The following is a 12,744-nucleotide window of genomic DNA, read 5'->3' as shown; positions in this document are numbered from 1 at the left end:
TATGACTCTCATTCTAAATTAGACCTTAAAGTTTTAAACATTCTAATTCCATCCCCAAACTATGACTCTCATTCTAAATTGATCCCCAAACTTTTGAATCTTCCAATTTCATCCCCAAATTCATCCAAATATGTAATTAGTTTCAACCATACTTGAACTTAAATTTTTTCCCCCAAACATATAACAATATAACTTGGTCTAGCGATTTTTATTAACAAGAGGTGTGATTAGTACATAATTTGGGATGAAATTGAAGTGTTCAAAAAAGTTTGGGAAAAAATTTAGAATGAAGATTATAGTTTAGGGATGAAACTAAAATGTCCAATAGTTTGAGGATTAATCTGGAGTGATAGTCATAAATTATGGATGAAATTGGAATGTTTAAAAGTTTAAGGACCAATTTAAAATGAGGACCATAATTGAAGGACGTGTGATGCAATAACTCCATAAAATTTGTCAAATGATACTTGAAAATGTCTTTATTTAGATGAATTGTATGTCATTAAGTGCTTAAATAAACACTTCAAAAACAATAAAAACAAAGGTCTCGCACATTGAATAATGTTCCTAGTGAAATAGATAAGTGAAGAATAAATAGCTCAAAAGCACATTCACGGGCCAAGTAGTAATCCATAAATATAATTTTACAATAACTGATCCTTTCACAAAAAGAAAATGTACAACAATTTAATGGGTCAAGTCAAAAATCCAGGCCTAAAGAGTACAATAAGATTTGATAATCATCATGATTTTTCCATCCTTAGTGGGGAAAGCTGCTTTTAATTCCATGAGCAATATCCTTGCCAACATCTGCAATTATCTGTATTCTCATTGTATAGGTCGGGCCGTGTTAAAGGGAACAGAAGCCCCCCAAATGATATCATTCCGGTTACGAATGCCATGCTAACTAGCCCTAGAAATATCATGGACACAAAACGAAAGCAAATTATCCAGGCATGCATACTAGTATATGCTATGACAATGCAAAAATATAAGGGGGTTCAACTAATAGAAAACTCTAATCGCGTACCTTTCCTCTGTACAAACAGCACTGGCAATCCCATATAATTGCAAAATGCATGAGCAACTAAAGGAGCAACAATGTTTCCTGCCAAGAATTAATACAAGCTGAACCAGTGAGGCAGGAGGATTAATTGTAATGAGACAATAAGCTAACCAATGCTATAGAACCCGTATAGTGTTTTAGATTTGCGTAAGCTAAAAAATATATCACGAAAAAGGAACAATAACAATTGAGTTTTACCTTCATCTGATTCTAGTTTGGTGACAGGTTTGTTTGCCTCTATGGAACAACGCTAAAGCATTTGCATCCTTAGTTTATTTTTTTTTTGATAGGAAAGGTAGGCCTCTTTAAAAACCCCCTTCATGATTAAAGGATCACACGGTGCTCCTTAATCAGCGGAAGGAGGAAAAGAGTGCCTCAATAATTCATTGATAACCACAAGTTACAAAGACTTAAAACAACCATACAATCTATCATACAAATAAGCAACCCAAAACCTAATAGAAACCCAACTAAACAAAACAGAGATCTATCCAATACCAGCCTTAGCTAAACTATCAGCCTCAACATTGGCTGACCTAGCAACCCATCTAATACTACTATTCAGTCCACTAACCTTGCCAACAATAGCTGTCACAATGTCTAAGTAAACATAGGGACAACGGTCGATGTTCTTGACCCAATCCACTGCTAATTTACTGTCTGATTCAACAATTAACCTTTCCTTAAACCGCTGCTGAAACGAGTCAAAGAAAGATAACCCTTTCATAATTGCCTTGAGTTCTAACAAAACAGGAGGACCTGGACCAGCAGCCTCTTGAAAAGAGCCCACCACCGAACCATCATGAACTCTAAGAATGCCCCCAACACCACTCTTCCTCCAATCTGCAGTCACAGCCGCATCCACATTCAGCTTAATAAATCCTTCTGGAGGATTAGATCAGGACACAGTTTTGATAATAGGAGAGCTTAATAAGGAGCAGCAATCCCCAAGTGAAGGGTCACAAATAAGAGAGTCCTTAGGGATAGATACAACCTTGTAGTAAGCTAAGAACCAAGCAGCCAGTCTACACCTTGCCAAAAAGAATAAATCAATCTGATCTACCTTTCCCCCCTCGAAAACAATTGCATTCCTACCCTTCCACATTGTCCATAAAACCACCCCCGGAATGAAGGACCAAATTTTCGAATTAGGTACCAATTCATCCCAAGCGACCAAAAAGCTGTGAGCATTGTCTTGAAAAACTGAAGAAACTCCCCAGAAAATCAAAAATTTATTCCATAACGACCACACCACCGAGCAAGAAAAGAATAAATGTGCTGAGGTTTCATCCGCCTCTCCGCAAAAAGGACAAGCAACATCCACAATAGTTGAAACTCCTTTCCTCTGTAGCTCAACTTTAACTGGCAGTCTTTGGTGCACGACCTGCCACAAGAAGACCTCCACTCTAGGAGGCACCGATCCCCTCCAAACATACTTCTTCCAAAAGGGATCTGTTATACCAACAGGCCTGCATGACTTAACACTCGAACTAACAGTATAGACACCTTCCCCATTGCCATACCAGACCAACCCATCCGATAACTCCTGAGAAAGAGGGATATTGTGGATTAGAGTCATTAAATCAGAGTACTGAACCAATTCCCATTCACTCAAATTCCTTCTCAAATTAACATGCCAAGACCAAACTGAAGATCGAAATTCCCCAAACTCATAAAGCTTCTTCATACTTATTTATAGACAGCACATACAACCTCGAAAAAAATCACTTTAAGAGGGGAATCATGTGCCCAACTATCCAACCAAAATCTAATGCTCCCTCCATCACCCACTCTGACTTTAAAGTTGCTACGAAACTTTACTCCAAACTGATCATTTTTGAAATGGTTGAGGACCACCGATTTCCAAATCCAAGAAGCATGTGTAGGAAGTTTCTCGTTAAACAGCAGTAAACTGGGATCCAAATTATATTTACAGAAAATAACCTTCTTCCACACTGAGTCTTTATCGTTAGCAAACCTCCAAGACCATCTCCCTAAGAGAACTCTATTCATAAGACTTATATTCATAGCACCAAGACCTCCAACACTTTTATCGGAGCAAACTTTTGTCCAATTGACCCAATGGATTTTCCTAGCCTCCACTCCTCCTTCCCATAAGAATCTGGCCATGATGGAATTCAGCTTAACACTCACCGAAGAAGGCATCTTGAAGAGGGACATGAAATAGATAGGAAGGGAACCCAAAACTGCCTTCAGTAATACCAATCTCCCTGCCATTGATAGAGTCTTCGCCTTCCATCCGGCTAGCTTTGAATGAAACTTTTGAACTACCAGATCCCACAACATCATAGAGTTTCTCTTAGCACCAAGAGGCAGCCCCAAATATTCCGCAGGAAAATGTCCTACAGGACATCCAATAGCATTAGCCCACTGAAGAAGCTCTTCCTCATTAATATTAATCCCAAATAATCTGCTCTTAGACAGATTCAGTTCCAGACCAGTCATAATTTCGAACACCCGAAGGATCCTCTTAACATTAACAATCTGAGTCTTCGAAGCACTACAGAAAATGATTAGGTCATCTGCAAATTGCATATGAGATAAGTTGACTGAGGCCTCATCTTTACCAACCACCAGACCACTGAAGAGGCCCGAAGATACTGCTTTACGAAGCAGCAGGTTAAGCAGTTCTCCAACAAGGTTAAACAACAGAGGGGACAGGGAACAACCCTGCCGAAGGCCTCTAGCCATAGGAAATTCATCAGTAGGAACCCCGTTAACTAAAACTGACACCGAAGCAGTTGACACACACATCCGGATCCAACTACACCATTTAGAACCGAACCCCATCTTCGCCATAACTTTAAATAAAATGTCCCAATCTACCGAATCATAAGCCTTTTTAAAGTCTACCTTAAATACACAACCCTTCAAGCCTCTCTTCCTCCATAAATCAATTCCTTCATTAGCAATAAAAGAGCAATCCAAAATTTGTCTCCCAGGAATGAAAGCAAATTGAGACTCACTGATAATATCATTGATGCAACATCTCAATCTTCTCGCGAGGCACTTAGATAGGATCTTATACATCCCACCTACAAGGGAAATAGGTCTGAAATCATCTAAACTCCCAACATTAGAACCTTTCGGGATGAGAGTTAAGAAGGAATGGTTAATACCATGCTCCCACTCCTTACCCAAATAGAAGTTGTGGAAGAATTTCAATATATCACCTTTCAAGCTAAGCCAGAAGTTCTTAAAAAAACCCATGTTCAACCCATCTGGCCCAGTGGCTTTATTACTATCACAAGAATTAATGGTCCCCCAAATCTCATCTTCCGTAAACTCCTTCTCTAGCAATAGGTTCTGTTGCAGGGAAATTTTTGCGAAATCTAAGTTAATACCCTCCACTTACATTGTTGAGCAACAATTAAAACCTTTAAAGAAATGCTCCCTGACACTAGACTTGATAAGACCTGGATCTTTGGTGATGACACCATCAACATTTAGAGCATACAGAGAGTTCAACCTCCTCCTAATGGAAGCGCAAGTGTGAAAAAACTTTGAATTACGGTCACCACCTTTGACCCACTTCTCTCTAGACTTTTGTACCCAAATTTGCTCTTCGATTCTAAGAAGTCTCCAAAGTTCATTTCTCAAAAGCCTCAACTCTGTCGAAATGACAACATCATTGGAAGGAGGATGATGTTGCATCCCCTTTTCAATCTGATGAATTTTGTCCTCTAACATAGAGATGTCCATTCGAGGAAATTGATTTCTATCTCCAGACCAGCACTTAATGGCAGACTTTGTATTCCTAAGCATACTCAAAATTCCAGCTCTTGAATTTTCTTCTTTGAACAGCTTAATAGACTCAACAACCATCTTCTCAAAACCATCCTCAGACAATAGATAATTGAACATCCTAAAGGGTCTCTTACCTCAATTATCTACCCCCCTCTCCAGGAAAATTACATTATGATCGGAGATAGATTTAGGCAAAAGAAACTGGTTGATACCGGAAAATTCTGCTGAGAAATTACAGTTCACCAGAAACCTATCTAGTCTTACAACCGTCGGCAAATCCCGATAACTGCTCCATGTGAAATTCCCCCCAACAAGAGGCAAATCAATAAGTCCCGTTTGCCGAATAAAGTGATTAAAAATTTCCAGTGAATTTCTGTTATGACCTCTGCCTAACTTCTCCTCTTCATTCAAATAGGCATTGAAATCCCCACCCACACACAAAGGGATACTAAACCCGTTTAAAAACAATTCCAGTTCATCAAAAAAAGCAGCCTTCTCTTCCTCCACAGACGGACCATAAACGTTTATGAAGCCACACCTAAGGTGGTTAGACTTGATCTTTCCAAAAACAGCAATAAACCTCCTATGAATAAACTGATCGTCAATCTCAAAAAAATTATCATCCCAACAACTTAACATACCACCAGATGAACCTATTGCTGGAGACTCAACGAACCCCTGCAACCCATTCAAACCACTCCTCCTTAAAAAAGACATTGGTAATTTTTCAAGTTTTGTTTCTTGAAGAAAAAGAAACGACGGTTTTTTCTCAGAAACAAGTTTTTGCACAACTCTATGTTTCTCTTTTTTACCCAAACCCCTAACGTTCCAAGACAAGATACTTAGCTTAGTCATGATACTCAAATAAAAAGAACCCAGAAAGCCCACATACAAATCTCGAGGTCAGATAGCCCCACTCAACCCTTTCTCCAATTCAACAATCTTTTGTATAAAAGCTTCCTTCCCCTCCTTGAAAGATATCCCCAGCATCTTACTAATTTCCCATGTAGCAATTGCTTCCTCAACCAGCAAAGGAAAAGCTGATGAGGAAACAGTATCAACACTAGCATGATCAACAGCTTCCCTAAATAGAGACCTTTTAATTCTCCTGTATGGTCTGCTCACCCAAGAACTGTCCAATTCCTTTATCGAAAAACCAGCAGCCTCGGAAACATCAGAAAGACAACCTCTAGAAATTAAAGCTCTTCCTGTCTCACCATTGAACACCCCTCGTGACTTTTCCTTACAATCCTGCACATTATTACAATTTTCCACAACCTGATTCCAGATCTTTCTAGACTTCGACCTACTATAAGTTTTCTTATGACTTCTGATGAATTTCCTTCCAACCGGAGCAGTCTTCATGGATAACGAACTTGCAGAGCAGGTTTGTGAACCATCTCTTAAACTTATCAGCTTTAAACCAACCGGAGCCCCTCCTCCAACTTCAACCCCTACTGAATCCTTAACTGTATCTGATGAAAAAGGACTACGGCCCATAGAGTTTAGGCAGTTTTCTTGCTCCAGACCAGCCAACTGATGCCCTCCAAGGCCTGAATTAGGCCCACTCTCCCGGTCAACATTATCAAGCTTAAAAAGATCCCCCCCATACTTTTCCCGCTTTTATTACTTTCAAAAAGATCTTCCGACTTTTCATGTGGAGAGGAGACAACTCTCTCGGAAACTGTGACATTACCACGTTGTGAGTCTGCAACCCACTCCAGCACCCTATTGTGGATTTCTGACATTTCCTGACATCCCACGTGACCTCCATGCTGTGCCTGCCCATCCTCTGTGCTCCATCCGGAGGAGTTCTCCACCGAAGGATCCTCTGGAACAACCTCTTCAGCCAGATCTGAAAAATCAGGAAAGAAATCATCCCCCCCATCAACCTTAATTTTTATCAGAAATTTCCTTCCATTCGTAGTAACTGAAGTATGATCAGGGATGTCAAAAGGGCTGACTACCCTAAGAAGCATCTGTGCAACTCTGCAGTCCACTCTCTGAGCAGTTTCATCTTTAATCTTCACTAACTTGCCCCACCTGGATACCACCCTAGTGAAGAACGGAACCGACCAGCAATTTAAAGGAACTCCTATCATGGAGATCGTACAAAAAGCTCGGGGAATTCTTTCCTCATCCAATACCGGCTCCAACCTTTCAAACCAGAAGGACAAAGCTTCCCATTTTCCTTCCATTGCTAAATTCTTCTCTTCCACCGATTGGAACACAACCAGGCACGCATTCTTAGAAAAACCCCACCTAACAACCTTTACGTTGATGCCCTCATTCCTTAACGCTTTCTGCACAACATGAAGTTCAAAAATATCTTTGAAGATACCAGTAAGAGACGATCTAAGCCAGACCCTATCCTCCACTGGGATGGAAACATCCTTAGTGTTATTCAGCTCCTTCGAATTAAAATGAATACCCTCTTGCACACCCTCTGGCTCTTTATACACCCCCACCACCGCCTCCTTGTAGGACCTCCCATCATGAAACTTATCCAGCATCTCCATCCTCCTCACCCTGTCAGCTTGAGAAGGCAATCTTCTACCCATTCCCCCACTGATACCAGCACTATTAACTCCATCAACCCTCCCATCTTTCTGTCTCTTCGACCCAGATATTTTTCTCATATTTGGCTACAGCCACTAAAATCCTCCTCCCATCAATCAGGACGTTGTTCATCTTATCCACTGCATTACACAGATCCTCCTTACTTGCAAAATGGACGAAAGCAAACGTGCTTACCTTATACTTCGGTCTATTATTGATAAACGGAATGAACACCTTAATAACCTTACCAAAATGACTAAAACGAGCCCATAAATCACTATGACTCACTCTCCTGCTAAGATTATCAACGAACGCTGACCAAATAATTCCACCATGAACCTCTCTAAGGTTATCGCCAGGAACCTTACTTTTGACGGACTCACTCTCTCTCTCTCACTAACTCTCTCCATTGTATAATTTAGTTCAAGGAAAACTACAAAAAACCGCATCCTTAGTTTATTATTTATATCCATTCTATTTACGAAAAGCTAAATGTGTATTGAAATAAAAAAGAAACATCTTGCCAGCTCATGTGCAAAACAGATAAGGAGCACGAACCAAAAGTACTTCAGAGGAAAAAAAATAATAACATTTTATCAGTAAACAACCGCTGACCTGTTCGAATGAAGAGAAATGAAGCATATGAACCAAAGACCACGGTGTAGCCACGCTGGAGACCTGGGAAACACATACAAGCAATGGCGTATGAGCGCATCTCAAAGATAAACAACATTCACGTTCCTAAAACAAAGGTGCTAAAAGCTTAAAACCAACCAAAGCTTCCACCTAAAAAAGGAAAAGCAAGAAGCCCACTCGTACATTCATATATTGTTTTTCCTCTTAAACAGAAAATGCAGCTATGACTTCCGAGGAAAATCTAGTTTGTACGTACAACCATGGAGGCTTTAAGCAAGCTATAATGATGCCGATTGTATATCTCCATTACATGGTTCAAATATGCTGCAAGACATCGACAAAGCAGAGTTAAAACAGTTTATATGCCAAAAGGTTCCTTGGTCCCCTCCTCCAGAAGGTTTTATTAAACTTAATGTGGATGCGGCTACTTCTAGTGATTGGAAGAGGAGTGGTTTAGGTGGCGTTCTGAAAGATAGTTCTGGTTCGATTCTCGGCTCCTTCAAAGACCCTGCTGGTCCGGGACCCCCCAACTTTGATGGAATTGAAAGCTATCCTAAAGGGGTTATTTTATTATGAATCTATTCGCCACAAATTTAAAGAGAGATTGATTATCGAGAGTGATAGTAAGGTGGCAATTGGTTGGGTCAAGGATGTTGGTTCTTGTCCTGTCGTTTATGTTCAAGTTGTTAAGGAAATTATTCAAAAGCTTAGTGTTTATGAAGGTCTTATTAGATGGGTTAGTAGAACAGCCAATATAGAGGCGGATGTTCTAGCTAAGTCTGGTATTGGTTGAGTATTATGTTCTATTAAGGGCTGGTTCTTTTTGGCTTTTTATCTCTGGAGGGAGATTAGACATTGTATTACTTTGTAATGTTTTAAGATTAATGAACTCCTAGGGCACTCTTTTCCTCCTTCCGCTGATTAAGGAACTATTTTCAAGTTTCGTTAATCATGAAGGGGGTTTTTAGTGAGGCCTACTATTCCTATCAAAAAAAAAGTTTATATGCCAAAAGAATTGCAATGCAATGGAGCACATATCGCAAGCCTTATGCTTAAACAAATCTCAAAAATGCAGAAACACATGCAAATGCACTAACACCAGCAAGTATGAACAAGCACATGCAACGGTATATAGGTAACCATATCCCTATAACCAACACATTTTAACAACAAATCATTTTGTGCCAACCTTATCCCTTTGAACTTCTTTAGACTGATAAAAGTTAAAAACAGATTGTGGAACAGACACAACAACAGTATATAGGCAATGACAATGTGTAAGCTTACTAAATGTAAATAAATACTATAAGACATAAATGTAAATAAATTATATAAGACATAACTTAACACTAGAAGAAAAGAAGATAATAAATGCTCCCTACATGAATGATCAAACTGTGTTTAATAACTCAAATAAAACTACTCACCTAAACTGAAGAAAGTAGGGCAGAGAAAAACGACATCGTAGACTTTAAATCCCCCACAAAGAAGTAAGGGAATCATACATGCTCTAAACTCCAACTCCTCTGTTGCTGGTGCCTGTTCATTAAAGTACTATTAAGGACTGAAGGTTGAACCAACAGGAAGCAATTTCAAAAAATGTTTCCTCTAATTTTCAATTACTATTATTCTCATAAGAATGATTGTTCAACAAACAAATGGAACACATAACTGTAGAAAACAGAGTAAGTCTCTGTTATTTTATTCATGTATATATTCAGGAGAACATATTACATATTTATATACAAATTATGCCTCTAAACTAGGAAACTCTAAGTTAAGAAACTAATCCTAGGAGATGTAATCCCTTGAAAGAAGAGATTGAAAAAACAGAAAATAATTACAGAATCTCTTAACTTAAGGGATTGACAACTCATTTCTATAATTCCTACACTCCCCCTCAAACTGGTGTATATATGTTGTATATACCCAGTTTGAATGACAGCTCATCAAAAGTCACTTGTGGAAGGGCTTTGGTGAAGATATATGCCAGCTGTTTCTTCGTCGGAATGTACTGCAGTTTTGCAACTCCATTGTTAACCTTCTCGTAAATAAAAAGTCTTTCTATCTCAATGTGTTTCGCTCTATCATGCTGCACTGGTTTTTATCTATACTCATAGCTAATTGACTGTCACTAAAAATCTCAAAATTCTTCTTGTCATCTAAGTCCAGTTCTGTGAGCAGTCTTTTAATCCACATTTCTTCACATATTCCGAGAGCCATTGCTCTAAACTCTGACTCAACACTACTTCGAGAGACAACAATTTGTTTCTTACTTCTCCAAGTCACCAAATTACCCCAAACGTAGGTACAGTAGCCACTAACTGACCTTCTATCAGTTAATTCACCTCCCCAGCTTGCATCCGTATAAACCTTCACTGTTCTGTCTTGATTTTTTCTAAATATAAGTCCAGCTCCTGGGGTAAACTTCAAGAACCTTAGAATTTTGTTAACAGCTTCCAAATGTTCTTCTAGAGGATCACTCATATGTTGGCTGACAATGCTCACTGAGTATGCAATATCAGGCCTGGTCAGTGAAAAGTAGATCAACTTCCCAACTAACCTTTGGTAGGTTTCCTTGTTTGCTGGATTTACAGTCCTTTCCTTGCAAAATTTCAAGCTTGGCTCCATTGGAGTTTCAACTGGTTTGCAGTCGAGCATCCCAGTTTCTGCAAGAAGATCCAAAACATACTTACGCTGGTTTATAATCAACCCTTCCTCGGACCTTGCAACTTCCATACCCAGGAAATACCTCATACTGCCTAAATCCTTGGTTTCAAACTCCTTTGCAAGATTCATCTTTAGCTTTTCTATTTCTTCTATATCACTGCCACTTATAGTCATATCATCTACATAGACAATTAGGAGGGTTATCTTACCACTTGGTGTAATATTTCTGAATAATGTGTGATCCGCTTGGTTCTAAACATAGTAAGTCTCTGTTATTTTATTCATGTATATATTCAGTAGAAGATATTACATATTTATATACAAATTATGCCTCTAAACTAGAAAACTCTAAGTTAGGAAACTAATCCTAGGAGATGTAATCCCTTGAAATAAGGAATTGAAAAAACAGAAAATAATTACAAAATCTCTTAACTTAAGGGATTGACAACTCATTTCTATAATTCTTACAATAACATAATAATCAATTGATCAGAACTATTTCACAGAATAAGCAAGCAAATGCAACCTTTTCAACAAAAATAAATAAATAAATATAAGCAAGCGTTTTGGCATTCAACCCAAAGATGAAGAAAATTGAAATGGTGAACATACTGACCACAATGAAATTCCTCCAGAATAAAACATTAGAAGCTACTGAGGAAACCTGGCCCGGGAAGCATAGAAGGGTACTTTTGATACAACCGAACAGTGGCTCTCCATATTGATGCCTACGCTCCTTCCACATATTCAGTAATAACATAGACTTGAGCATCAGAGATCCAGCATACATAAGAGAAGTCAAGAAGAGAGGAAACACCATTGCTTGCCACTGTTTCATACATAAAATTGCATTTCGATCACTGATTTAGATCAGCAGATCATTAAATATAAACAATAAATCGATAACATGAATGTAGGAAATATACTCCAGATATATGATTCTTACAAAATGATCCGATCGAATGCCATAAACCGCAAACGAGTAAGTTGGCTCCCCATTTCTTATCTAGCATAATCGAACATGTTAAAAATTCACGATAGAATAACAAATAAAACACTTTCCTAAAACGCACAAGGGATGATTTTACATTTTACATGAAACGACTTAGTTTCAATGCCTGTAACAAATTTTAACATTTTATCATCTCTGATTATGAATAAAGTTTCTATTTAGCTCGTACTTGATAGGATAACAAAAATTTCAATTTGTAGCAATGCATAAAATACGAGTGAAATAAAAATGGGAGACGAAGGAACTGTAGAGGTTAACTGGAAGAACGAGAGCGCAGAAAATAACGGACGCGACAGAGCAAACGGCGGCGCAAATGAAGCGTCGGATCATGAAATTCTCGTAGGATTGCGGAGGCGGGAGGCGGAGGATCAGAGTAGGAACATAGAGAATAGCAACATAGAAGAATGTCATAGCGATGCAAGCAATCACTGCTACTGGCTTCGATAAGCTACCTTCGGTTTCCTCCATGTCTGGATTCGCTGTGGCGGCGACCTGGGACACCGGAGAGAGGAAGTGAAGGTGGGAAAGAAAAGCCGGTTCCAGTTCAATCTCTTGTCCGTCTTTTGATACCCTTTCAGTGAGATGGGGTTTTGACCTGGGCAGGTTCTTGTTAGTCAATTTTTGAATTACCTAAAAGCCTCCGATCAAATTAACCCTTTACTAGCAGCTGAGCCGGCTGCCATGATAACCCCCTTTTTTTTGGGAGTACAAAAAATAATTAGAAGAAGAAGAAAAAAGTCTCGTATAATTAACAGCCCAAGCTATACATGTACACGAATTGGCTGGTCTATCTATACATTTCTTATAAAGCTTAACTTTAACCAACTCATGAATAGAATCAAAAACAACTATCGATCTAGTTTTATTCGTAAAAATAATATTGTTAATTTTCACCCACACCGTATATAAAGAGGTAGTCCTAGCTAATTTTAAGATGAAAGTAAGATTTACCCTTCAAGCGTGTAACAGTTCAATCAACTTCTTGCTCCCACAACCCAATCGCACGACACAGGCAGCAAGACGTAAGAGTATC

The 12,744-nt window shown here is 38.8% G+C and overlaps 1 protein-coding gene across 1 annotated transcript; it reads right to left on the bottom strand.

Moving 5' to 3' along the window:
* Positions 1 to 690: 690 nt before the first annotated feature.
* Positions 691 to 12,382, bottom strand: LOC120188080 (CAAX prenyl protease 2-like). The gene is made up of 8 exons (XM_039191612.1): positions 11,970 to 12,382; positions 11,646 to 11,705; positions 11,316 to 11,528; positions 9,457 to 9,568; positions 8,282 to 8,353; positions 8,009 to 8,071; positions 1,031 to 1,108; positions 691 to 913 (listed from the first exon to the last, which is right to left on the bottom strand). The coding sequence occupies exons 1-8, from the start codon at positions 12,177 to 12,179 to the stop codon at positions 780 to 782; spliced, it is 942 nt and encodes a 313-aa protein (XP_039047543.1). The 5' UTR covers positions 12,180 to 12,382; the 3' UTR covers positions 691 to 779.
* Between the last annotated feature and the right edge of the window lie 362 nt (positions 12,383 to 12,744).

The sequence above is a fragment of the Hibiscus syriacus genome, unplaced genomic scaffold, assembly GCF_006381635.1.
Source record: "Hibiscus syriacus cultivar Baekdansim isolate YM2019G1 unplaced genomic scaffold, ASM638163v2 tig00116938_pilon, whole genome shotgun sequence".
NCBI classification, from domain to species: domain Eukaryota; kingdom Viridiplantae; phylum Streptophyta; class Magnoliopsida; order Malvales; family Malvaceae; genus Hibiscus; species Hibiscus syriacus.
This window is presented reverse-complemented; position numbering and strand designations above follow the sequence as displayed.

What these genes read in the sequence shown, in the direction of transcription:
- LOC120188080 (XM_039191612.1), bottom strand. Translation starts at nt 12,179, where the DNA reads ATGGAGGAAACCGAAGGTAGCTTATCGAAGCCAGTAGCAGTGATTGCT. An exon ending in TAAAGCCTCCATGGTTGTAC is followed by an intron (nt 8,072 to 8,281) that starts GTACAAACTAGA and finishes TGTGTTTCCCAG; the next exon opens with GTCTCCAGCGTGGCTACACC. An exon ending in GCTGTTTGTACAGAGGAAAG is followed by an intron (nt 914 to 1,030) that starts GTACGCGATTAG and finishes TGATATTTCTAG; the next exon opens with GGCTAGTTAGCATGGCATTC.